Source organism: Lolium perenne, chromosome 1 (genome assembly GCF_019359855.2).
Source record: "Lolium perenne isolate Kyuss_39 chromosome 1, Kyuss_2.0, whole genome shotgun sequence".
NCBI lineage: Eukaryota > Viridiplantae > Streptophyta > Magnoliopsida > Poales > Poaceae > Lolium > Lolium perenne.
This window is the reverse complement of record NC_067244.2, coordinates 113,459,246-113,485,630: the sequence shown is the minus strand read 5'-3', so window position 1 is coordinate 113,485,630 and position 26,385 is coordinate 113,459,246. Positions and strand designations below refer to the sequence as shown.

The window sequence follows — 26,385 nt, the reverse complement described above, 5'->3', positions numbered from 1 at the left end:
TTGTGTTTATGATCTACCCATAGGGGTTTTATGTAAATGTAAACTGGCTATTGAGTACGATACGTTAGGAGGAACACCCTAGAACTGTGCAGTTCAGAAGGAGAGCACAATTCAGGGAAATAACAATAGAAAGCACGGAGGAGCATAAATGATAGCACTGCAGCATAAATGGATACATGCATACAGGTTTTGGACACAGCTAATCAGAAGCAAGTATACTTTACTCGATTAATACATTACTCAGAGTTTGAGTACCAAAATCTCAATTTTGACTACGCCCTAGTCCAATACTGATCCTAGTCAAACAAAGTGCCACTAAAATATATGTTTTTTGTTTGTTTGAGACTAATATAAATCTATTTGCTATATTGTATTGATTTGATTTGATTTGTTTGTGTAGATGAGTCCGTTTGATGAAGAATTAAGCACAATGGGCAACCTATTTTTGTACTCAAAATAAGAGTAGGTTGGAAAAGCCTCAAAAATTGTGCTTAATCATATCTTCTCTCCCCTAAACTCATGGCCATTTTGAGTATCTAAATTTTGACTAAACTGTTGGAGGGGCCCTAAAAGTACCACTCTGTCCATCTCATGAAACTTCTCTCAAATTTGCCTAAATTTAGATGCATCTAGATGCTAAATAGTGTCTACATACATGTAAACTAGTTTAATGCCCGTGCGTTGCTACGGTACCTTTAGAAAGAATATCGGTCCACATATCGCACATGTAAACATGAAATGTACACAAAAAATTGCTAGTCTTCCTATGAAAATAGTTATTCCAGTTCTTCTCCCCTATGTTGTCTCCACCTCGACGACAATCTATTCTCTAGTGTTCCAACCCAATGCATCCCCGTCCAACGCGCTAGAGGGCCACCCTCTCGATGTTGAGCACGCCGCAATGGTCCATGGTGGGCGTGTTATGTAGCGTGAGATGGAGTAACTTCATTGCCTGTGTTGCCATCATCGTCGTGGTAGCGGACTAACGCGTGCAACCGGCAGCAAAAGGTCTTTGTTGCTCCTAGATGGATCTCATGTGTTAGCGTCATCGTGGATTGAGCTGATGTGTGGAGCCTTGGATGGACACGATGAGACTCCTAAATAAAACACAACAAAGGGTATATATCGCAAATATTATTTTAGCTCTCCACTAATTTCCAATTCACGAAAAGAAAAGAAAAGTATATTGTTGCTAAAAACTGTAGTAAAATATAATTTATTTGTACTAAAATTACATGATCAATGTCAATTTTCATCTAATATAGTTATTATAGTCTCACCATTTTCATCCGGACACTCCTCTTGTTTAAAGACAATGTGTGGGGTCACGACTACATGAGCAACAAAAATTCACTAATAGAATAACACTCTATAGGCTCTACGTAACCCGTGCTGCACAAACCAGGTTAACCAGTTCAAGATCCATTGTGGCGGTAAATTTTGGAACCGATGAGTTAAAAGTCCAACGCATGTCATTCTCAAAAATAAAATCATGAACTATCAGTAAGACATATTTCACGCTATTAAATCTAACATATAAGGAAAGAATCATACTGCAAGAAAAGCACACAAAATCTTCATGCAAAGACCAAGAACCAAGGAAACGTACCAAGAAGCAACGATCAATGCAGTTGCGCTGAAAGATCACGGAGCTGCGCTGAAAGATCGTGGAGCTGTGGCGGGCGCAACCTGGCGGGCCCGGCCGACTAACGTTTCCCAATTAATCCTCAGCCATCTATTCAACTTCTTGAGGTCGTCAGTAGTTGTGGAGTCCGGACTCGACTGGGTTTCGTGCAACTGTCTCCAGTGGCAAGTTTAGGTTTTCTGTGTTCTTCTTTTGTTTTATCTTTGATCTGCTTTGTAAGAGGTTCTTCTCTCCACCTTGTATCGGTTCGGCCGTTGCAGCTTTATTTATAAAGCGGGGCGAAAGCCTATTTCGAAGAAGAAGTAGTGCGGAGGCGTAGGCCGTCAACGTCGTCCTCTGTGAGTTCATCTGTGCCAGGGAGATGGACACAAGCGGCCACATTGCATGTGCTTCCCCCGCACGCAGTTCAACGTGCCTGATAGCATTGCTCGACGTTTGCTTCACCCACAAAGTCTGCTACCTTGTTTGTGGGATAGCTCGGGCTGGCGGTGCGAGAGTCAATCCTTCGGGGTCCATGTCCATGGTCCGTTGGTGGGGGCATGGGCGGGCTCGCCTCATCTCCTCCTAGGTGGCTAGGTTCCTTGGTTTGGCTCCACACATAGGGGACAACGACGAAAACAATACTCGCTCCCTCCCCTCCACAATTTAGTGGACGTGGGATTTTCAAGACATATTATAAAGTGAAGAGAAATTTGCGTTTAAAAGATGCAAACCAATATCTTTTTTCTTTTTAATTTTTTTCACTTTTAGTGAGCTAAGTACATGTAGGGAATTAAGATAACTTGTGGTGAATATAGTTGGATTTAATTTTCGTGCGGTGAAAGAAGAATACTTTTTACTACTTTAGTATTAGAAAAATAGATGTACAACCTTTTATGAACAAAGTTAAAGCTAAATATACACTACTACTTTAAGGACAGAGGAAGTAGATCGACTATTCGATTGAAAAGAAGAAGCACCCGTGCGAAGGATAGCAAGAAGAATTAGTACGTTAACAAATTAACTCCACATATGCACAGAGGGCTCGCGTTCCTATTATTTTTTTGGTAGTTATAGAAGAATTTACCCTAGAGTAATCACACGTTTTTCAGAATTACTTGTGCAGTCCACGCCTAGATTCGGTCCGTAATCTTTCCTGCTGACTTAGAGAGTCCCGTAAAAAAATCTGGCGGTATTAGGGCATGTACAATGGTGACATCTTAGCGGTGCCACGTATGATAAATGCTTAGGTGGAGGAAAGAGAAAGATAAAAAAAATTTGTCTTCTCTTAGCTAAGAGATCATCTCTTAGCACAATCTCTCTCACCATAAATTTAGGATGTCTTGTTACAAAAGATTAGACTAAAAAATAACCTATTATACATCATATTTTATTTATATCTAGATTACGTGGCAGGATTAAGATAAGACAGTCTTATCAACCTTTGTATATGCTTTTATTGTGCACCCTATAAATAAGCTGCACTAATTCTCTGGGGTAACAGAAAAACTATTCAAGGGGGCACAATTAAAGCACGCGTGCACGTATGAACTCACATATAATAGTAAAGATATAGAAAAAAATAAAATATGTTTTATGGAAGAAAGGGTTTTTTTTCTCATAAACACGCTTTGTTATTTAAAATGATTTAATCGTTACATTCGGCCGCCACTGCATAACTATGATGCCCAGTTGCCCACAATCGCACAAGTCCAACGAAAAGAGATAAAATAAAATAAGATTCAATACAAATAATCCTCAAATAAATATAACGACTCCTAAGATGTTGGATGGCCAATTAGTAGATAACCCTGCCATAAATATTGAACAAAGAAAAATCCATTACCATGTTCTTCAACCGTGTACACACCTTTATAAATAGACCTGTACAGAAGTACCTACATTATTCATATACCAAAAATCAAGAGGGGTCGAGATCTAGTGCTAAAAAAACAAGGACCCTCGTATACGGCGGAGGTGGCCGCATTTTCCCCGTGACATGAGGAAGAAGTTGCCTGGAAATTTTTGGTGTGGCCCATGATAATTTCCACGTGGCGTTTTGTTTTTTTAAAGATTAAAGTCTGAAATAAATCTTAATTTTATAGAGGGTGTCAAATCGAACCCTGGACTCCCAATCCCAGGAATCACCACCCCAAACTTAGTGTTCTGGCCTAAAGGGGAATTTAGGTTGTTGCCAAACAACACGATTACTTATGCAGAAATGGTTGTTTGATGATTCGCAAAAAAAAATGGTTGTTTGATTGCCCATCGTTGACATCTCTGACCCGCATGTCATATCTATCATCTTTATACCCCACCCCTCTTAATTTATGACCATAATAATCCACCCCTTACCGACCAACGACAGCGCTTCTCACGGAGTAGCGGTATGAGAGGCACTCCCACCGCGCGCAATGGTAGCACGTCCCGTAGAGCTACGCCTTCTTGTCCATGGTCACACCCAACATCGTGGTGTTGTGGTGGTCTTGGTAAGATGCTGATGAGGCCTTTCAAGACTCATGTGCTTAACTGCAACATGATGTTGTCACTTTAGGGGCTATTTGGTTTAGGGGATGAGGGTACCCCCAACCACTTGGGTAAGGATAGCCATTGTTGGTTTGGTTGTGTAGGATGAGAGGTGGTCAGTGGTAGCCATTTTTTATTTGTTTGAAAGGATGAGGAGTGGATGAGTAGAGTGGTAGCCTCAAATTGCCCATCTGATCCTTCGTTGTTCACTAGGTCCAGCCACTGGTGACTACCCGATTTAGCCACGGTCTGAGAGAGAGAAACACGACGAGAAGAGATAGGGCAAAGGAAGGTGAACGAGCGAGTTAGGGAAGAAAACAACTCAGAGGTGAGGCTAGGGAGGGACACTAACGAGAAGTGGTTGCCCTCATCCTCCACATTTGCCGGATGTGCTCAACCAGTTTTTGAGTGGAACATTCCTAGAATCTTGCTATCCCTATCCGCCTCATCCTCCAAAATCAAACGCGGGCTCAACCATAAAAAAATCTGCTATCTCTCGCCATCTAGTGGATAGCTACTGAACCAAAAAGCCCCTTAATGATTAGCTCCTAACCTCCTGCTAGTTCAAAATTTCTTTCACTGTTTTTCTCTACCGAAGTTCAAGCCAGAGTATGCAGCTTCACATTCACCAAGAATTTTAGCACACTTGATGCCCACGCAAACGAAGAAAATGATGCTATGAAATTTGGACATGTCACATGTAACAACGTCGGTGGTGTGACTACTTGAAATGAGCGATGGCCTCGCCGAACCACCGGACCGACACTTATACAAGCAATGGAGCCCTCTCGCGTTGACAGGGGCGGGGGCTAAGAGACAAGCGTTGTGCGGAAAGAACACAAGATCTTGGCCTGGTACCACCGAAGGAAGTCCCGAGATGGTGTGCATGTAGGCTTGCACCGTGGGCACCAAATCTATGAAGAACCGGCGCAAGTGCGTGGTCCACATGTCCACGTAGTGCAAATCGGCGGCAACCTGCAGGGGTAACGTTGTGTGCAACCAAGACGTACTCGTTCGTGCTTGTGGTGTTCTCAATCAAATGCTCGTCGGTCTTGTGAAGATGATGAAGAGGAACTGCATGTTCTCTGTTCATATTTGTCGATTCAGCAGTCCCAGCGTTGACCGCCGCCACATCATCAAATCCTGGCGGAAAGGAACAACGGGCTAGGAATGATCGGGAATGTAAGTTTAAGGTGCTAAATTCAGGGATTGAAAAAGTTGAAGGTTTGATTCTGATAACCCCTACAAACTCAGGGTTTAAAACACACTTTACTCTTTTCTAAATTTTCCATCACCGTCACGATGTAGGCATGTAGCGGCGGATCTCACATCCCTCCAAATCAGTTAGCTGCCCAGCCTTTCCGACGGCACATATGCTTGCAATATGCAACTATGCATATTGATTCTGAATTTTAAACAAGTTTGCCAAGACTTGGAAAAAAATCCTAGATCCATGAATGCATGCATGCCACCCAAATGTTAACTATAGAGCGACATCACATGAGATGATTTAGGCCCTGCCATGAGATCTGATGCTAATGTTTTTTCTTTGGACGTGACTAGTTCTCATCACACCCATATGCAGCTAGGAAAGATATACGCAGTTATCCATCTTATGTGCGATTCCCATGTGTATGAATCACATCATTTTTTTAGGGAAATGCTTTTGCTAGCTCTAGGTTAACTAGGAATTAAGTTAGTTCTAGATTAACTCTAGGTTTCGGCTTTCACTTTCCATCTTTTTGCAGAAAAGCCCGAAACTTTCCGCTCTATTTTCACCATCCTAGTTTTATGCTATATGTTGGGTCGCTTTGCACTACGCAATGTTAGTTCTGACCGGGCCGATCTCGCGCCAGTGCTTCGTGGGCTTGAGAAATGTTCTGCAAATACAGAGAAAGAAAAAATCTACAGTAGAAAAAAAACAAAGAGGAGAGAAGAGATCGATCGATTCCGGCGATCTTATCCTCATCCAGAGATCTCAAGCGTCTCAGATTCAAATGTAATGTAAAATGGACGGCCAGGAGCTTTCCAGCGCACAGGAGTAGTTGAACCGTGGAGCCCACCCCGTTCCAAAACCACCGACCGACCTGTATTACATCCCCAAAATATCCACTTCCGTTGGCCCACAGATCCACATCATAACCAAACCCCTCCCATAATTTTGATCTGATCATTTCAAAATCCGCACCACCTCTTCCAACATCGCGTAATCACGCCAAGAAACTCCCGGAATTTCAAGTTTCCCTCCCATTTTTCCGTCCAACTGCGCCGATTTTGATCAACTGGTCTTCTCTACTCCCTCCAACTGCCGAATTTTCGTTTCTTTCCCGGCCGTTTTGATCCGAGAGTCTTCCCCCCCAAATCCACGAATCACTCTCTCCAAAGCTGAGATTTTTCTCGGGTTCTGCTCTTGCTTGGGGGACGCAAAATCCCTCAAGCTGGCGAATCCGGCGTGTCCATGGACCAGCCCGAGAGCTCTGCCTCCCACGCCGCGGCCCAGACGGGGCCGGCCCCACGCCGCCTCGGCCTCGTCGACCGGGAGGAGCTCGTGCGGGTCATCGCGCAGTCGCTCTACTCCCTTGGTTACCCCAAGGCGGCCGCCGCGCTCGAGGCCGAGTCCGGCGTGCCGCTCTACCCGCCGGAGCACGACCGCCTCCTGCTCGACGTAATGTCTGGCCGATGGGACGCGTGCGCTGCGACCATTGACTCGCTTGCCGGCATTAGCGAGAGGAACCGGGCGGTTGCCGAGTTCTTGGTGTGGAGAGGGCACTTCTTGGAGTTGCTGGGTACCGGGGACGATGGCGTGCGTCTCGCAACGGAGGTGCTCTGGCGCCGGATCGCTCCCCTTGGCATCAACAGGAAATGCGTGCACTGGCTGGCGCGCGCAGTGGTCTCGTGTGAGGGGGCGGTTCCGCCGGAGGCTGTTGCTGAATGGAGGATCGGGCTTTTCTTGGATTTGGTTGAGGCATTGCCGCCATGGTTCCGAGTGCCAAGCGGGCGGCTTGAGCATTTGGTGGAGACCGCTGTTATTCAGCAGGTTGCTTCCTGTATATATCATAACCTGCCGGATGAGGTCACTCTGTTTGAGGATCACAATTGCCATGACGAGCAGGTCCCTTCTAGCTGCACGCAGGTGCGAATTTTTGTAAATCTTTGTTTGTCTTACAAATTCTCCAATATAACCTTGCCTTGCTAATTGGCATAAAACTTGCTGTTTAAGAGGTTTCCTCTGGCAAGACATTTTTCAACCATCCTTGACATAGTTATAATTTTTGATATTTCTAAAGGAAGACCCATAAGACTATTAATTTTGTTTGTCAAAAGTGGACGGCCAACATATACTATTTTATGTATCCTAAATGACTAGACATATTCCATGCGTAGGTGCTGGGGCTGTATTGCAGAGATGGATACTTGAAACTTCTATGCCTGTTTGCAGATATTGTGTGCTCATAAAAATGAAGTTTGGTTTGTAAAGTTCTCAAATGATGGAAACTACCTTGCATCATCTTCAAGTGATTGTACGGCCATCATATGGAAGGTATAGTTTTACACAACCTAATAATGACCTGCAAAGGTTATGTGCCATGTTGCTTTTACTAGCTGATACTAAGACTATATCTTGTTTTCATAGTGGTTTAGAAATCAACTCGTTGTCGATGATATATAATCTTATCATTTTACTTACTTCTGAAGCAGAACCTCAGATTCAGACCACAATATATAGTCTTGTTGCTCTGTTCCCAGCTATGTGTGACATCATTTACTAACAGATAAAGTGAATACACTGTTTCACTCTGACAGTAATATTTAACTGTTAGAATATTGCCCAACCTTAGCAGTACACATCTCGAGTCAAACTGGCCAGAGTTGTAGACAAGCCTTTCTGATTATGACTATGAATAGAATATTGCCCAAACTTAGTGCATTAAGTACTACCTGTGGTGAGGTATTGTTTCAATTGAACTCTTGGAGGCATCACCACGACACACTTAAATGATGAACGCTCCTTACCCCTGCTGATTATGACTATGAATAGAAGTTCTACACACTGTCAAGCCTTTCTGATATCCTTGTTACATATAGTGTTGGCTGATCATTGCCAGAAACTTCATTTATGATGATAAATTTTCTTGAAGGAGATCAGACCCTTCAGTTATGGACCCTGGGAATGAACTAATTTGTAAAGGTTTGCGAGTTGTCATTGATCAATTAGCACCTCTTAGTGATTAACTACGCCAATTGGCAACTGCTGGATAAGTCACTTGGATATCTAGAACATTTCCACACAAAAAGTACAGTCTGATTGAGTGCAGAGAGAGAAGAAAATATATAAGAGAAATATGCATCTTTCCCTTGCTTGTTGTTTGGCTCCTAGGAAGCACCTAGCAACCTAGAATCAGGACTGCCTAGAATGTTGGCTATGTGACCCTTCTAACTTGGGAAATAATATGGAGTAGACGCTGGCAGCAAATAATAGCTGTTTTCCTCATTTGGCTAAACGCACAAAGATGCAGTATATGAGAACCAACTTATAGAAGTTTGTTTTGTCTGTAGTGCTCTATTCTGGGGAGGAAAAAGAGGAATCTGTATTGTCAAGATAATATCAACTTTACTATTTTCTCCACTATATTTTAGCATGTCCGCTAATCGGACTTGATCTAGTATGCATTGCTATCTTCCAAATTGTCATGTGCCACTTGGGTAAGGGTCAAATAACGATTATAGGGCCCTACCCCTTGATTGCCAGCCAGGGGCGCATCCCCCATGTTGTCTGCGAAGGCTATGCGAGGCGGTCTGGTTGAAGAAAAGTGGGCTTCTGATTTTTCTTATTCTTTGCTTAAGAAAGGATAACTAAGTTTTTCTTAGGAAACGTTTTATCATCTCCCTAATACAATTTCCCTGATTAAAGCTTATATTTAATTATATCCCAATGTAGTTATTTAGTTAATTCTTTTTCGGAACCGAGGCATAGATTGGAATTCCAGAACCCGAGCCAGGGAGATCAGATTGGTGCTACCAGGCTGGGCCATCCATGAACAAGCCTAGTCCATATTTAAAAAATACATCATATTTTAGAGTACACGTAGTCAAACCTTTCTGAATTTTAGCCACTGATTTGTTCAATCTTTTTTATTTCTCTTATGAGATGACATTGTTGAATTAGTCATGAAAATCGCATCCATAGTATAGTATTCTTAGAGTTCCATTCTTTTATAATGGTATGGATATTTATGAGAAAAGATAAATGTTGAAGACAATATTGATTTCCACACTACAAGTGGCAGTAGTCTTCTCTGTTCATACTCACTGCTTTCGTTTGCGACCTTTTCTGCCGTCCTCTGGTAACATCCCCATGATTCATCATTGTCTTATGCTTATTACCACACTACATCTCTTCAGATTATTAACTGTAATCCTCTCTTCCTATTTTTATTCAATGATAGGCAGACGGGACTGTATTCAACTGAATAGTGATACAAACCTGGGCTTGGGAAGATCATGCTTCTCATGTGAGATCTTGGTCTTCTTTCTGGTTTGCTCATTTGCTTCATTTTAACTGTGAAGACTTAATAGGGTCATACACATCTGCGCTTAAGGCCATGCATACGTTAATAAAACTGAAGTCTACGCGCCTTATAAAAGATCCTATAAATTTATCTATTTGTGCTAATTAAACTTCATTTGTCCAAGGGGCGCATGTACAATGTACATCTTGAGTGAAGAAGTAGATGGTATTGGATAGCTAGTCTTGTGTACACATTGTAAGATGTGCCAGAAGCGTAGGACTAGGAGTGTTGCCTATGTCCCCTTTTTAAATCATCATTGATTGATGTCTCATATCCTAAGCTAGTGGACAGATGAGAGTGTAAGTATGTAAAGTGAAATATACATGAGCGGAATCGCTATAAGGTGTGAGGTTATGAGTTCTGACTATGCACCCTTTTGATTATTTAATCATTTTACAGCTCGTTTAAAGGTAGCAAAGGCGATTTGTATACGAATACTGTTACCACTTTTGCAAAATCACATGTTTCAGTCCACGAGTACATTCTTTTCTATTATTGGCATCCACATTTAATCTTTATATAATTTCTGTCCTATGTTAACTTTCATTTTCACACTTGTATTAGAACTTCAAATCCTTGTCAATTGTCATATCTAACCCCCCCCAGAGGTGATTTAGGTTGCAGAAGATGATACATTGACCAAGAAGTACTGCCTAGAGGGTCACAAAAGTCCAATATCTTTTGTCGCCTGGAGTCCAAATGACAGAATGCTGCTCACTTGTGGTAATGGGGAATCTTTAAAATTGTGGAATATGGATACTGGTGAATGCAATCTTAAATTTGGGGCTTCAGTTGACCACATCATCTCTTCGTGTGCATGGTTTCCGAATTCAGAGAAAATAGTATGTGCGAGCTCTGAACCTGAAAGTTCTCCAAATATGATCTTCACTTGTGACCTAGAAGGTCGAGAACTGGAAATGTGGGCTGGTGAGAGAATACCTAAAGTCAGTGATCTTGCTGTGACACCTGATGGCCAAAAGCTAATTTGTGTATGTCCAAATGAAATCTGGATCCGAGAACTTCGGAAGGGGCGGGAATGGAAAATTCCTGAACGGCAGACAATTTCATCTCTTTCTCTTTCAGGTGATGGACAGTCAATGATTGTCAACCTTAATAGCCAGGAAATTCATCTGTGGAAAACCAATGGAAGTTCGAGTGACCCAGATAAATTCAAGGGGCACAAGCAAGGAAAATTTGTTATTAGATCTTGCTTTGGGGGATCAGACTCTCTGTTCATTGCTAGTGGCAGTGAGGATTCACAGGTACACCCTCTTAAAGACTTTTTTCTTATCGAACACTCATTGCATGTCATTTTGAATTAGGAGAGGAACACCGAGAAGGCGCAAAGTAACGAAGCAAACTACAAAGCGGGCAAGCAAGGTCAAAACAAAGCTAAAAGAAGAATCAGAACAAAAAACAAAACGAAACTAAGCCTGACAGGGTTAGAGTTAGCTGTGAAGGTAGACTAGCTGTCATTTGAAGAAATCTTAGCCTGCTTGCATTTCAACTTCTTGCTTAGATTCCATTAATGGGCATACATATGCAGTGTAACCAACCTCTCGTACAAGGCCCCATTAGGTGGTATGGCATCTGATTGGAATAAAGCAATACCATGGGCTTGGAGTTCTTATGCTCTTGTACTGTACCATCTCTGTGAGGAGTGATGTTGAACATTGCAGACTCGCTAATAATGTCCTTAATATGGAACAGAGCCATAAATACAATTCTTCTATACCTGAAATACTAACATTAATGCTAAAGATTCCGGACCTGCTAATTTTATGTTGGTGTTACCAAGCAGACGGCATGGCATAGCTTTTGTTTTGCAGTTTTGCTAAATCAGCACTATGAACTAGTGGAAGCAGACACATCAGTTGGCATGTACAGTTTTAGAGGACCACTATAAACAAACAAACACAATTTTTTTGTGACTAAACACGTTGATATTTAAGTTAACCTGATGAATGACTTCATCTATAGGAATATAAACATCAACATGATACTGAATGTGAAACCATTGGAAGAATTCACATCTGTTTTCTTGTGCTCCTGTTGAATTTTTCCCTTTTGCTAATGCGTAGAGATATTAAATCAAACCTGATACTGAATGTGAAACAATCGGAGCAGGTGTACATTTGGCAAAGATGCATGGAGATGCCAATAAAGGTCCTATATGGGCACTCAATGACTGTAAATTGTGTAAGCTGGAACCCTAAGAGGCCCCAGATGTTGGCCTCCGCAAGTGATGATCGTACAGTTCGAATATGGCTAGCGAGCAAAACTCACAGTTTGACTTGAAAAGTTTATGTATGTCTCCCTGTAAATAGTTGTACATTTGACTGTATGCACAAACTAGTTCAGGATCTTTTTCCCTCCTACTTGAGAATTAAACTTTGAGCAGCCATAGATATACTGGTTGAAGTTTTGCCCGACACAACCCTGTAAAGAACCGCAGTTGCATCAGACGAGTGTTCTTATGTCATGGACTATGGTTGCGTAATATTCGTCAAATCCGGTCAGTAGTTCCTTTCAGTCTATCTGTTACACCCCCTGTAAAGAACCCACTGGGACAGATGGGATTGATATTTGCCAATTATTTTGCTATGTCAAAAGTCCGGCTGTCTGGATTCAACGATTGAAACTTCCTAACTTATGTGTCGCATGTGAAACTATTCTTCGTCCTAATTTATGTTAAAAACAAGTATTTCTAATTTTTGGGAGTTCAGTACTTCCTTGGATCCATAATAAATGTTGTGGTTTTAGTTCATCGGAGGGAGTAGCAAAGTTATCTGTAATTAAGCAAACTCTATCTTTGAGCGTAGCACAAGCGTAGTGGTTCCTTTATTACTAGGAACTTTGTGTCTAAAGGATGACTTTTTCCATAAAGGGAATATATTAATATTGCGGCGATACTTATTACATCTAGCCTCTGCAACAACACAGTTTCCTAAGAGCATGAACAATAGTAGCCGGCTATAACAATTTGCCACCTAATCTATACTACCTCCATCCCAAGGCTTAAGGTCTATATTTTTTTTTTCAGAAATTCAAATATGTAAAGTTTGACTAAGTTTTTATCAAAAATTATTAACATGAAAAGTACAAAATCAATATCATTAGATAGATAATAAAATATATTTTTATATGGTACCTATAAAATATCATATTTGTTCATAATTTTTTCTAAAAGTTTGATCAAACTTTACTTCGTTTGACTTTCTAAAAAAAAATAGGCCTTAAGCTTTTGGGATGGAGGTAGTAGTCAACTTATAGCTAGCATGTACAATAGTAAGCTATAAAAGTGTAGTACTTTTACGATATATGACCCACTTTTTAGTCTCACATAATGCATAGGAGCACGTGCTAGAGCTGACTATTAGACTAGTCACAATGGGAAGTATCATAGACTAGCAGATACTAGTTTATGATACTACGCCTACAATGCATAATATCATGAATTAGTATCATAGTTCCATCATATTTAATGTTTTGTAGAATCTCAATGCAAATATGTGTACATGATCTGCTTGGCACTAAAATTTCTAGTTTTACGTGCTATGATACAGTATCTATCTATGATACTACTCTCACCTCTCTTCTCATTAATTGATGTGCTACATCAGATTTTTGTTTACATGGCATGCATGATACTACCTATGATACTCTCATTGTGACTAGTCTTAGATAAGAGGCCACTTCTCTTCTCTCTCCTAATCTCTCTTCTCCAACTAAGCAAACTTATAATATTTTATTTCTTATAGCCAGCTGATTGTATCTTATTGTACTTGCTCTAATGTCAATACGGATGCAACGTAAAAAAAGAAATTACAAAAAAGAAAAGTCCCACTAGATTGATATATTCCTTGTAGCAGTAGACTAAACACCACCAAGACAACACCCGAAATTCATCTTCTCCAAAATCAACGTCTTCTAGAAGAAAACAGTGCACAAGTGTCGTTAGTTTTTCACCCATAAATACATCCACGTTCACAAAATAATGTCTTTAATAAAGCTATTGCTGGGCACAACCAATTAAGGCCAACAAGTTAGACTCTGAATTTCTCTCATCCCCACTTGCTGATGCCCGCTGCTCCAAGTCACTAATCACCTCGCCACCAGGACTCTACCATCTAGCTATCATGCCATTCTCCGCAACTAACTTCATCATGTGGAATTAAAGACATGTTCCACGATGATAATAGAATGCAGAGCTTCGCAACAAGCAAACGGTAAAAAAAATATGGTTGCGCGCGACCCAATATCATCCGATCCAGCAACCTCCAAGCATGTCGTCTATTGAATTTCGCCGACGAAGTCTTTCGAAACTCAAGACTCTGTCCAGATCAATGAAGACATGCATCAAGCAGATCTTCATCGTGGCATGAGAAGGATCGTAGGACCGCCTCTTTTATACTTTCAATTATTTCGGTCCAAAGTGAAACTAGAACTTTCAACTATTTGGAAATGGAGAAAGTATAAAATAATACAATAGTTTTCGGCCTTTAGAGTCTGCTTGAAATGTTCTTAAAGAAGCAAAAGTGCAAGAAAGGAAGAGATGATCCTTGTTTTTCAAGATGATGTAAGAGCCACACATTATGCAAGAATAATCTGGGATTAAGAAAGTTTGCTCTGCAACATTTCCCTAGTTGTGTAATCGAAGCCAGAAGCCATTTGATCCAGCAACATTTCCCTAGACATGTTCCCAATATCATCCGATCCAGCTTCTATTACACAACAAGCAAACGGTACAAATATTTTCAAGGTCCAGTTCATCATTCCCCTACTTTTAAATGGCTTTGGAATTCCTGCTGCCAGTGAAAGACACGGCTTAGATACAGAATAGTAATCCCCGATGGGTATTTCAAGTGTCTTTGAGTTGGTGAAGATCAAAACCGTTAACAACTTGCTGAAAACCATTTACCTCCTGGAAGGCCTCCACAGATAAAGGGAAGTGAGAAAGTTGCTGCTCATCTTCAGACTGAATCAAATCCTGAACTGAAATCAAAAGAGAAAATATGCGGCCATTGAGTATTGGGAACAACCGAACAAGGTCAGCCAATTGTATGCCAGAATCAAACTGGTTTTCACTGACCCTATGGTTCTCAGCGTTGGATTATTTTAAAGATAAAGAAAATTCCAATCCTGATTTCGTGCAAGTGTAGTTAAAGAAATGCCGGTGGGTTCAGATCCAACGTGCGAAAAAGATCCAGTGTTCCATAACCATTTGATTCTGGCATGACAATTGGCTGACCTTGTTCCCCAAGACGAAATCAGGATTGGAATTTTCTTTTACATTACAGGCCTGCAGCGATGGATTCTTCTTCTAGTGTAGTACTAGTACTAGTAGTAGTAATTAATTCGCAGCAAACGATGACTTGCTTGGGAATTTAATTCGTGTTCAACACGGAGCGTACGCGCGATAACAGCGAGAATGCATTTTCTAATCGCTGTCATCCTCTAGTTGTCAAACCTCTCCCCCACACCCACAGCAGTTTCTTGTGTCCACGGTCAGACCACGGCAATGGAGAGCAACATCAGCACCTGCGCCATCTGCAATGGCGACATGCGCCGTGGCATCGGCGGCAGCGGCTTCACCGCCGACTGCTCCCACCAATTTCACTTCCGCTGCGTCCTCGCGAGCAGCACCAGTCAGGCCTGCCCGCTCTGCAGCGCGCGCTGCCGCGAGCTGCCGTCCTTCCGCTCCTCCAAGAGCACGCCGTCGCCACCAGCGTCGCGCGTGCCAGCGCAGCCCTTCTTCCGGCCCAAGGAGCCGCGCGTGTTCGACGACGACGACCCGCTAGTCCGAGCGCCTCGGCCTCTCGGCGACCGACACCATAGCGCAGCAGGCTCAACGTCGTCCAGCGGGTCGATAGCGGTGGCTCTCAACACGCACTGCGAGTACTCGTCTCTCCCGCGGGACGCCACCCACGAAAACTTCGCCGTGCTCCTGCACGCGAGGGCTCCGGGAAGCGGTTGCATGTCGATCGCCGACGCGCCACCGCGCGCTCGGGCGCCGCTCGACCTGGTGACCGTGCTCGACGTGAGCGGCAGCATGGTGGGGAGCAAGCTGGCGCTGCTGAAGCAGGCCATGGGCTTCGTCGTCGACAGCCTCGGCCCCGCCGACCGCCTCTGCGTCGTCTCCTTCTCCTCCGGCGCCAGCCGCCTGATGCGGCTCGCGCGCATGTCGGAGTCGGACGGCGGGAAGGCCCTGGCGAAGCGCGCCGTGGAGTCGCTCGCTGCCGGCGGCGGCACCAACATCGGCGCCGCGCTCCGGAAGGCCGCCAAGGTGCTCGATGACCGCCTCCACCGGAACGCCGTCGCGAGCGTGATACTCCTGTCGGATGGGCAGGACACGTACACGGTGCCCAGGCGCGGCCAGGACGCCGACTACGACGCGCTCGTGCCGCCTTCCTTCGCGTACACCGGCGACGGCTACCGGTCCGCGCCGGTCCACACATTCGGGTTCGGCACCGACCACGACGCGGCGGCCATGCACACCATCGCCGAGGCCACGGGCGGCACCTTCTCCTTCATCGAGAACGAGGCGGACATCCAGGACGCCTTCGCGCAGTGCATCGGCGGCCTCCTCTCCGTCGCCGTGCAGGAATTGCGCGTCGACGTCGCGTGCGCGAACACGGGCGTGCGGGTGCGGTCGGTCAGCTCCGGCTGCTACAGGAGCCGCATCGACGAGGACGGCCGCGCCGCATCCATCGACGTCGGCGAGCTCTACGCGGACGAGGAGAGGCGCTTCTTGCTGCTCATGGACGTGCCCAGAGCGCGCGTCACCTCGGACGTCACCCACCTGATGCAAGTCAGCTGCGCTTACCGGGACATGGCTACCGGACTGCCAACCAACGTGGACGGCGAGGACGCCGTGGTGCTCAGGCCGTCGCGGGCGGCGAGCCTCGAGCGCTCCGCGGAGGTCGACCGGGAGCGCGTCCGGTTGGAGGCGACGGACGGCATCGCCGCGGCTCGAGCGGCGGCGGAGCGGGGCGCGCATGAGGAGGCGGTAGAGATACTCCGGAAGAAGCAGCGAGCCGTGGCGCGCTCGGCGGCGGCCCGGGCGGGGGACTCCATGTGCGTGGAGCTGTCGCGAGACCTTCAGGAGATGCGCGCGCGCGTGGCGGACCGGCGGCGGTACGAGCTGTCCGGGCGGGCGTACGTGCTCGCAGGGCTGAGCTCGCACGCGCAGCAGCGCGCCACGTCTCGGCAGATGTCTTGCGACGGCGAGACGGCGGGCCGCGGAGCAGAGTCCGGCCGTGCCACGACGCAGATGTCGACAGCGTCGTTCTCGTACATGACGCCGGCGATGATGGACATGCTGGACCGATCGCGGAGATCGCGGGAGCTGAGGAGCAAGGACCGGCGAAGGAGCGCAAACTATTGAACCCACCAAGATTAGGATTCAGACCAAAGAGTTTTTTTTTCCTTCTTCTGAAAATGACCAAACAGATCTCACTTCTCAAGAAATTTAATTGGCATTCGTGTGAAAAATAATCGTAGCACCCATGTATTCCAGACCATGCTTACATCATCAGAGTTAACTTGTTGGTGTGTGATGTTTTGTCTTTCTGCTCTGAGAGGCCAATGTCAGCTCTGATGTCTTGTTTTATCCGTTGTGGTCATTGGGTCATTGGGTTTTTATTTTATGAAAGGAGCTGACATTTGCTCGTGATCCTTATAAAGTATTTTTCTCATCTCTTTGAATCAGATCAACAAGTTTCTCACCCCTATCACGTGGACTATAAATCCTGTCGACCATGGTCTAGAAAATACCCTCTTGTCAAGCTATAGGATTCAGACCATAGAGTTTTTTTTTTTCTTGTTCTGAAAATGAACAAACAGATCTCACTTCTCAAGAAATTTAATTGGCATTCGTGTGAAAAATAATCGTAGCACCCATGTATTCCAGACCATGCTTACATCATCAGAGTTAACTTGTTAGTTCTGAAAATTCAAAATAATTTCTCACAAGACAAAGCTGTTATTCTAATTCAACAACTAGCATTCCATCTTTGACGAGAACTTCAACCCCATATCATGCATTCATGAATTTCTTTTGTCGCCACCATGTGTGAGGCTATCGTGCCACCAGTGATAGCTCTAGGAGAACTAAGTAATAAGCTTAAGGAGAGTAAAATGCGCTATCAGTGTGCTGAATTTATAACAAATAAATAGCTGAAATCCCTTGGGCGGCTGGCCATAGTCTGGTTTCGTTCGTTGTAACATGGCACTATGGTACTACCCCAGGCATCACATAATATAAGAATTTATTGCAACTAAATATATACTTATATATTAATTGTAATAACATCTTATATTATGAGACGAATAGAGCACAATCAAACAAATGGCGGCGACGGAAAATTAATCATCAAGCATCTTGTTTTGAAGCCCTCCCCTAGATGAACTGAATTGTGAAGACAGATCAGTAATTGAATTGACATTTTCGTAAATAAACTATATTATAGTTTGAAAATAGCAATTAATACTAGTAGGATATATATATATATATCATCTTAAAGTAAAGTAAGATTCTACGTACACATGCTCCTTCGATTGAAAAAAAATCCCATTAAGTAGCACATCATGGGAGGTTAGATTATTTTTTAATGGTAACCAGCACACCTCTGCTTAGGGGTGGGCGTATTGACTGAGAATCAATCTAAGAGTCCAGAACAAAGGTATTTAGAACGAAACCGGTAATTTTGGTCACTGATTCGATCAAGAAAAGCCTCACGAAAAACCATCGTTCATTAAGCAAAACGTGTGTACATGAACATGGCCACATAGGAGTTTCCGGTGATGTGAGTCACGCATACTAAATAAATCTCGTAAAATGAACAACATGGAGTAAGTCTTTTTTTTTTAGAGGAAATTGCTGCCTTTATTATTAAGCCCCAGGCATATCCTGAGCTAACTCATCCACAATACAATCTGGAGAAAATAGAAACCAAGTTTTACACAATTCTAAATCGCAGCTTTCCTTCGCTAATCTGTGAGCAACCGAATTGGCTGATCGCCTCACCCATTTGACCACATGGCCATCCAGCGCTTTGAGTCCCTGTTTCAAATCTTCAATAACCGAGCTTTGCTGATCGGTCCATTTCCATTCCATTAAGCTTCCGAACCACGTTCACGCAGTCCAACTCCAGCACTACCTTCTTCAGCTTGAATTGCTTGATCAACTCCATGGCTCGCATGCAGGCTTGGAGCTCCGCCGCTTCAGGATCAGGCGAGGAGGGGAAAAAATGGCACGCTCCGGCCAAGAAGCGTCCATCGTGGTCGCGAACAACCACTCCTCCACCACCCTTCTCTGAAGCCTTGTGCCAAGCTCCGTCCGTGTTTACCTTGATCCAGTCAATCTCCGGCGGGAGCCAGTGATACGTCTCCAACGTATCTATAATTTCTGATGTTCCATGCTAGTTTTATGACAATACCTACATGTTTTGCTCACACTTTATAATGATTTTATGCATTTTCCGGAACTAACCTACTAACAAGATGCCACAGTGCCAGTTCCTGTTTTCTGCTGTTTTTTGTTCCAGAAAGATTGTTCGGGCAATATTCTCGGAATTGGACGAAACAAAAGCCTAAGGCCTTATTTTCCCCGGAATGTTCCAGAACACCGAAGGAGAGCCGGAGGGGGGCCAAGGGGGATCCACACCATAGGGGGGCGCGGGTCCCACCCTGGCCGCACCGCCATGTGGTGAGGGAGCCCTGTTGCCCCTCCGACTCCGCCTCTTCGCCTATAAAGTTCCTCGTGACCTAAAAACCCGACACCAATTGACGAAGCTCCAGAAAGACTCCAGGGACGCCGCCGCCATCGCGAAACTCCGTTTCGGGGGACAGAAGTCTCTGTTCCGGCACGCCGCCGGGACGGGGAATTGCCCCCGGAGTCATCTCCATCGACACCACCGCCATCTTCATCGCCATCGCTGTCTCCCATGATGAAGAGGGAGTAGTTCTCCCCCGAGGCTGAGGGCTCTACCGGTAGCTATGTGGTTCATCTCTCTCTCCCATGGTGTGATCTTTATGTCATCATGAGCTTTGTATCACTATTAATCTATGTGCTACTCTAGTGATGTTATTAAAGTAGTCTATTCCTCCTCCATGATGTAATGTTGACAGTGTGTGCATCATGTAGTACTTGGCGTAGGTTATGATTGTAATCTCTTGTAGATTATGAAGTTAACTATTACTATGATAGTATTGATGCGATCTATTCCCCCTTTCATAGCTATTGTTGACAGTGTGTATGCTATGTTAGTACTCGGTCTAAATTGCAACGGTCTATTATGCACTCTAGAGGTTATTTAAATATGAACTCCGGATGTTGTGGAGCTTGTTTACTCCGGCTTGAGGTGTGCTTTTATAGCCCTACACAATGAATGGTGTTTGTTATCCAACAAGAGAGTGTAGAGTAGTTTTATTATGTGATCATTGTTGAGAGTGTCCACTAGTGAAAGTAGGATCCCTAGGCCTTGTTTCCAAATATCGAATCACCGTTTATTTACTGTTCTGCTGCATGTTTACTTGCTGCCATATTTATTTCAGATTGTTATTATCACTCATAATCATCCATATCACTTGCATCTTACTATCTCTTCGCCGAACTAGTGCACCTATACATCTGACAAGTGTATTAGGTGTGTTGGGGACACAAGAGACTTCTTGTATCGTAATTGCAGGGTTGCTTGAGAGGGATATCTTTGACCTCTACCTCCCTGAGTTCGATAAACCTTGGGTGATTCACTTAAGGGAAACTTGCTGCTGTTCTACAAACCTCTGCTCTTGGAGGCCCAACACTGTCTACAGGAATAGAAGCGTGCGTAGACATCAAGTTATTTTCTCGCGCCGTTGCCAGGGAGGTAAGGTAAAAGGTATTCACATCCTCCGACTACTAAGCTATTTCCTAGCATTGTTGCCGATGTGTGAGTGCTTGAAGCTATTTCCTTTAGATCCTGCAATTGCATCTTTTTGTTTCTTATTTTTATTTTCACTAGTTAGACTTAATGGAAAACAACAACAAAAAATTAGAGATCTTTATGAAATTTATATTGAATTAGGACATGATGTGTTTGAAGAGAGAATTAAAAAACCCATGGAACTTTGTTTGCAAAATAGTTGTAGCAATGTTATTAGCATGAACTCTTTGAACACTATTATTGCTAATGCTATGGAAGAATTTAAGCTTGGGGAAGCTGGTTGTGATATTTTTAGCCCCCCAAGTTTTGAGGAGAAAATTTTCTTTGATGATACTTTGCCTCCCATTTATGATGATTATAATGATAGTGGTATTTTGGTGCCACCTACTATGGAGGATAAAGTTTATTATGATTGTACTACGTCTCCTATATTTGATGATTATGGTGATGAGAATAATAATGATAGCTACTTTGTTGAATTTGCTCCCACTACAATTAATAAGAATGACTATGCTTATGTTGGGAGTCGTAATTATTTTATGCATGTAGCTCATGATAAGAATGTTTCATGTGATAGTTATATTGTTGAGTTTGTTCATGATGCTACTGAAAATCTTTATGAGAGAGGACAATATGGTTGTAGGGATTTTCATGTTACTAAAACACCTCTCTTTTTGTTGAGAATCTTGAAGTTGCGCTTGTGTTGCCTTTCTATGCTTGTTGCGTTATGCTTACATGACTTGTTTATTTACAAGATTCCTTTTCATAGGAAGTGGGTTAGACTTAAAAGTATTTCTTATTTGCTTTTGATGCTCTCTTTTGCTTCAACTCTTATTTCTTGCGAGAGCATCATTAAAATTACTGAGCCCATCTTAATGGCTATAAAGAAAGCACTTCTTGGGAGATAACCCATGTTTTTATTTTGCTACTGTTTTGTTGGGTCTTGGAAGTTGTTACTACTGTAGCAACCTCTCCTTATCTTTATTTTATTGCATTGTTGTTCCAAGTAAAGTCTTTGATAGTAAGGTTGATACTAGATTTGGATTACTGCGCAGAAACAGATTTCTTGCTGTCATGAATTTGAGTAGGCCTCTCTGTAGGTAACTCAGAAAAATATGCCAATTTTTGTGTGTGATCCTCAGATATGTACGCAACTTTCATTCAATTTGAGCTTTTTCATCTGAGCAAGTTAAGTGCCTCTAAAAAAATTCGTCTTTACGGAATGTTCTGTTTTGACAGATTCTGCCTTTTATTTCACATTGCCTCTTTTGCTATGTTGAATGGATTTCTTTGTTCCATTAACTTCCAGTAGCTTTGTGCAATGTCCAGAAGTGTTAAGAATGATTATGTCACCTCTGAATATGTGAATTTTTGATTATGCACTAACCCTCTAATGAGTTTGTTTTGAGTTTGGTGTGGAGGAAGTTTTCATCCCTGCATATTTTAAGAAGACTCAAGCATCTAAACTTGGGGATGCCCAAGGCATCCCTTCTTCATCGACAACTTATCAGGTCACCTCTAGTGAAACTATATTTTTATTCCGTCATATCTTATGTACTTTACTTGGAGCGTCTGTGTGTTTTTATTTTCGTTTTGTTATTTTCATTCTCTGAATAAATTCATGCTTGTGTGGGAGAGAGACACGCTCCGCTTGTTCATATGAACACTGGTGCTCTTAGCTTTACTTTTAATGTTCATGGCGAAGGTTCAAACTGCTTCGTTCATTGTTACATGGTTGGAAACAGAAAATGCTTCATGTGGTAATTGGTATATTGTCTTCAATAATTTGATACTTGGCAATTGTTGTGCTCAAATAGATCATGTTTAATCTCTTGCATCATGTATTTTGCACCTATTAGTGAAGAACTACCGTAGAACTAGTTGACATTTGGTTTGCATGATTGGTCTCTCTAAAGTCTAGATATTTTCTGGTGAGGTGTTTGAACAACAAGGAAGACAGTGTAGAGTCTTATAATGTTTGCAATATGTTCTTATGTAAGTTTTGCTGTACCGGTTCATACTTGTGTTTGCTTCAAAACAACCTTGCTAGCCAAAGCCTTCTATTGAGAGGGATTACTTCTCGTGCATCCAAATCCTTGAGCCAAAAACTATGCCATTTGTGTCCACCATACCTACCTACTATGTGGTATTTCTCTGCCATTCCAAAGTAAATTGCTTGAGTGCTACCTTTAAAATTTCATTCCTTGTCTTTGCAATATATAGCTCATGGGAAAATAGCTTAAAAACTATTGTGGTAAAGAATATGTAGCTTATGTATCTTATTTCTTATAAGTTGCTTGTTGAGCGGTAACCATGTTTCTTGTAAGAGCAAGATCTATATCCCTTGTTTTGTGTGTTTGATAACAACACTCGAACAATTCTAACCATGCACAAAGTTTTTCATTGATAGGTTTGCAAGGTGTACGGTGCCCTCGCCGAACACATTATGATCAGAAGACCGAAGCGTAGTTCTTAGGCTTTCTGGTTTTGTGTGTGTGTCGCGAGGTAACATGGTAGGAGAGGAAAAGAGGAAAAAGCTGTTTTAGCCATAGCGGTACTACCGGTACCAGGAGCGGTAGTACCGCTACCCCTACTGGTACCGCCCGAGATACCGCTCTGAGGATTGCACGCGAAACTGTCCCACAGAACAGGTTATGGTACCTTTACGGTACCATGAGCGGTAGTACCGCTTGTAAGCGGTAGTACCGCCCACGGTACCACTCAAGTACCGTAACACGTTACGGCCATACCGCTGTGGTACCGCTTCGAGTCCAGTAAGGTTTGGACCCTGTTGCAGTACCTCGAGCGGTACCGCGAGCGGTAGTACCGCTATGTGTCCACGTGGACAAGTTCTGTGGGGATTCGAACTCAGAGCGGTAGTACCGCTTCCCAGAAGCGGTAGTATCGCTTAGGCAAAAACAACACATAACGGTTGGATTTGAGGGACCTATAAAAGGGCCCCTTCTTCTCCAGCCCAAATCAACTCTTCTCTCTCTCTCTCTCCTCCATTGTTGCTGAGCTCAAAATTGAGGGGATCTCCCCATCCACCCAACCAATCTTGCTCATACTTTGAGGGGTGGTGGAGGAGACCCCGATCTATCATTCTACCAAGAGAAAGTTCGCCAATTCGTGATACTCCTTAGTGGATCTTGGTGGTAGGGTTACTTTGGTGGAGCATTGGAAGGGTTCCTTTGGTGGAGCATTGGCAGGGTTCCTTTGGTGGAGCATTGGAAGGGTTCCTTTGGTGGAGCATTGGAAGGGTTCCTTTGGTGGAGCATTGGAGAAGGGTTCCTATGGTGGAGCATTGGAGATGTGCAGCTATGGAAGCTAGCTTGGTGATGTACTAGCTCCATAGGGTGTTGGGAGCATCCTTGTGTGTGTGGAGCTCGCCCCAACCTTGTGAAGGAATCACCGCCTCGACCGGTGCCTTAGTGGAAGAGGGGGAGCACCTCCGTGGAGCTCTCTCGAGGAAGAAGGTGAGGCCTTCCTTCGTGGTGTGGCCGTCTAGTCTCTTGTGTGAGACTAGCACCTCCTCAACGCAGACATACTTCCTATTGTGGAAGGAACTGCGGTAAACAAACCTCGCCTCGTCTCCGCGCCCTCCGGTTGTCTCGCTCCTTTCTCTTACTATCTTGTTGATTCCTTTACTTGTTGCACTTGTCCTAGTATCATTGTAGGAACACCACTATCGCTAAAGCTATCACCTTTACCTTCCGTTGCGCTAAAATTGAAAAAGGTTAAAACTTGTCGTAGCGCCATTCACCCCCCTCTTGTTCGCTACGATTCATTCAAGTGGTATCAGAGCAAGGTTTTCTTGTTCGGGCTTTACCGCCTAAGAAATGGCCGAACAAGAGGTGGTTGTGAATGGAATCCTTCCCCGTGAGCAATCATCTCCATCATCAAGTGCCGATAATACTCCGGCTACTTTGGATGACCTCAAGAAATTGGAGTCATCCATTGTATCTCAATTGAAGGCTATGATGATGGAGTTGATTACTCCGAAATCCAACCCCATCATAGATACTAAGAGAGGTGTCAATGTTTCCCCACCACAAGTTAACACTTTTCCTTGTGTTGAAATTGTTGAGCGATCAACAAATTCACATCGGGAAAAGGATCGTGAGGACGTTGACACCTCATCAAAGGGGAAGGATGAATCTCCGGTTGCGGGACAATTAAGAGATACTCATGCGGTGTTTTCACCAAGTGTTTGTGCCGTAAATGTCCCAATACCCATGCCATGCATTTTTCCTCATGGTTCACCACCACTACTTGAATATAATAGCTTTGGTGATTGGAAATTCTTAATGCGTTCACATGTGCGCAGTGCTTCTACCGAGCTTTGGCGCATCATTGAAGAGGGATATTCACCACAAGACCCAATGAACTTGACAAGAAGGGAAGTGGTGGACGACCAACTCAACGCCATCGCCATCAACATGATTCACTTGGCCATTACTCCCAAGAGACGCGCTCATATCCGCTCGCTCAAGACCACCAAGGAAGCTTGGGACGAACTTGACATGCTCTTCCTCGGACATGAGAACATCCAAAGCTCTCGCTTTAATGAAGTGAACAACATGGCCATGACGAAGTCAATGGCCATATCTAAGAAGAATGCGGAAGACCGTGTTGCTCACACCCACAATACCCGCAAGCTCAACCTTGTATTGAAGATGAAGGACTATGGAGCTAGTGAAGGTAATGTGAATCCCATTGAGTGGAGTCTGGATGATCTCAAGGCCGAATACCATGAACACATGGCTCTTGCCGCCAAGAGTTTTTGGAATGGAATCAAGAGACGAAGCTCAATACCATCTTGCTACAATTGTGGCGACACAAGGAACCTTGTTGTGGATTGTACCTATGAGAGAAGGAAAAGATCATCTTGCTACAATTGTGGTGACAAAAGGAACCTTGTTGCGGAGTGTATCTATGAAAGAAGAGATGAACATGATGGAATGCTCGTTCGCAAGAGCGGGTTTAGTTCTCTCTCCAAACGGGTCTCCAAGCTATCCCTCAACAACGACGTCACCGAGATCTCCTCCACCGAGAAGCCTAGAACTAATATGCTTGGAGATGAAGACCATATGGTGGAAAATGAAGGGCTTGAAAAGAAGAAGGAATTGGGGCTTATCTCTCTCACCCAAGCTTATGAGGAAGAAGTGTGCATGCGTATGACTCTTGAAGCTAGTGCTCTTATTCTTGAAGACTTCAACAATTCTCTCATCTCCCAACTCATCAAGGACCGAGATTATGCTCTTGGTTGGTTGGACAAGCTTAAGGCAAAGAAGGATTATCTTGAAGAAAATCATGAATGGTCAATTGAGGATGTTGCAACCTTTGCCAAGAAGAAAGAAGATGAAGGTCCTAATTCATGTTGTGACAAGCTCCTTGACGAAGTTTGCTTCTTGAGAAGACACAATGCAAAATTCTTGGAAGTCATCTCAACTCAAGAGGAGGCCTTAGATGAATACTATCGCTTGAGTAAAGAGAAGGTGAAATGTTGTGATCATGAAGAAGAGATTGCCACTCTAAAGAAACACAAGGCCAAGCTAGTTGAAGTGAATGAGAGGCAAAATGAATCCTTGTTGGAGTGGATCCGTTTGAGCAAAGAAAAGGTCACTTGTTGTAACCATGAGGATGAAATTGCTTATCTTAAGAGAAGCAAGGACAAACTTATGGTGATCAAGCTTATGCAAGATGAAGCCATAGAAGAATACAAACGCTCAAGCAA

At 43.6% G+C, this 26,385-nt stretch overlaps 2 protein-coding genes across 3 annotated transcripts; both read left to right on the top strand.

Moving 5' to 3' along the window:
- The first annotated feature begins 6,241 nt into the window (after nt 1-6,241).
- Nucleotides 6,242-12,252, top strand: LOC127299541 (WD repeat-containing protein WDS homolog). 2 transcript variants are annotated; one of them, XM_051329511.2, is made up of 5 exons: nt 6,242-7,283; nt 7,590-7,691; nt 10,338-10,982; nt 11,043-11,180; nt 11,848-12,252. In XM_051329511.2, the coding sequence occupies exons 1-5, from the start codon at nt 6,609-6,611 to the stop codon at nt 12,016-12,018; spliced, it is 1,731 nt and encodes a 576-aa protein (XP_051185471.1). In that variant the 5' UTR covers nt 6,242-6,608; the 3' UTR covers nt 12,019-12,252. The 2 variants fall into 2 exon arrangements, with proteins under 2 accessions (XP_051185471.1, XP_051185477.1); XM_051329517.2 differs by lacking the exon at nt 11,043-11,180 and having other exon boundaries at nt 6,247-7,283.
- A 2,897-nt stretch (nt 12,253-15,149) lies between these two features.
- LOC127299532 (E3 ubiquitin-protein ligase WAV3-like) lies at nt 15,150-17,385 on the top strand. The gene has a single exon (XM_051329499.2). It carries the CDS (start codon nt 15,242-15,244, stop codon nt 17,105-17,107), a length of 1,866 nt encoding a protein of 621 aa, XP_051185459.1. The 5' UTR covers nt 15,150-15,241; the 3' UTR covers nt 17,108-17,385.
- Nucleotides 17,386-26,385: the final 9,000 nt, after the last annotated feature.

Coding starts and splice junctions, on each gene's coding strand:
- LOC127299541 (XM_051329511.2), top strand. CDS start 6,609: ATGGACCAGCCCGAGAGCTCTGCCTCCCACGCCGCGGCCCAGACGGGG. Junction 10,983..11,042: donor GTGGCAGTGAGGATTCACAG/GTACACCCTCTT, acceptor ATTTTGAATTAG/GAGAGGAACACCGAGAAGGC. Junction 11,181..11,847: donor GGTTAGAGTTAGCTGTGAAG/GTAGACTAGCTG, acceptor CAATCGGAGCAG/GTGTACATTTGGCAAAGATG.
- LOC127299532 (XM_051329499.2), top strand. CDS start 15,242: ATGGAGAGCAACATCAGCACCTGCGCCATCTGCAATGGCGACATGCGC.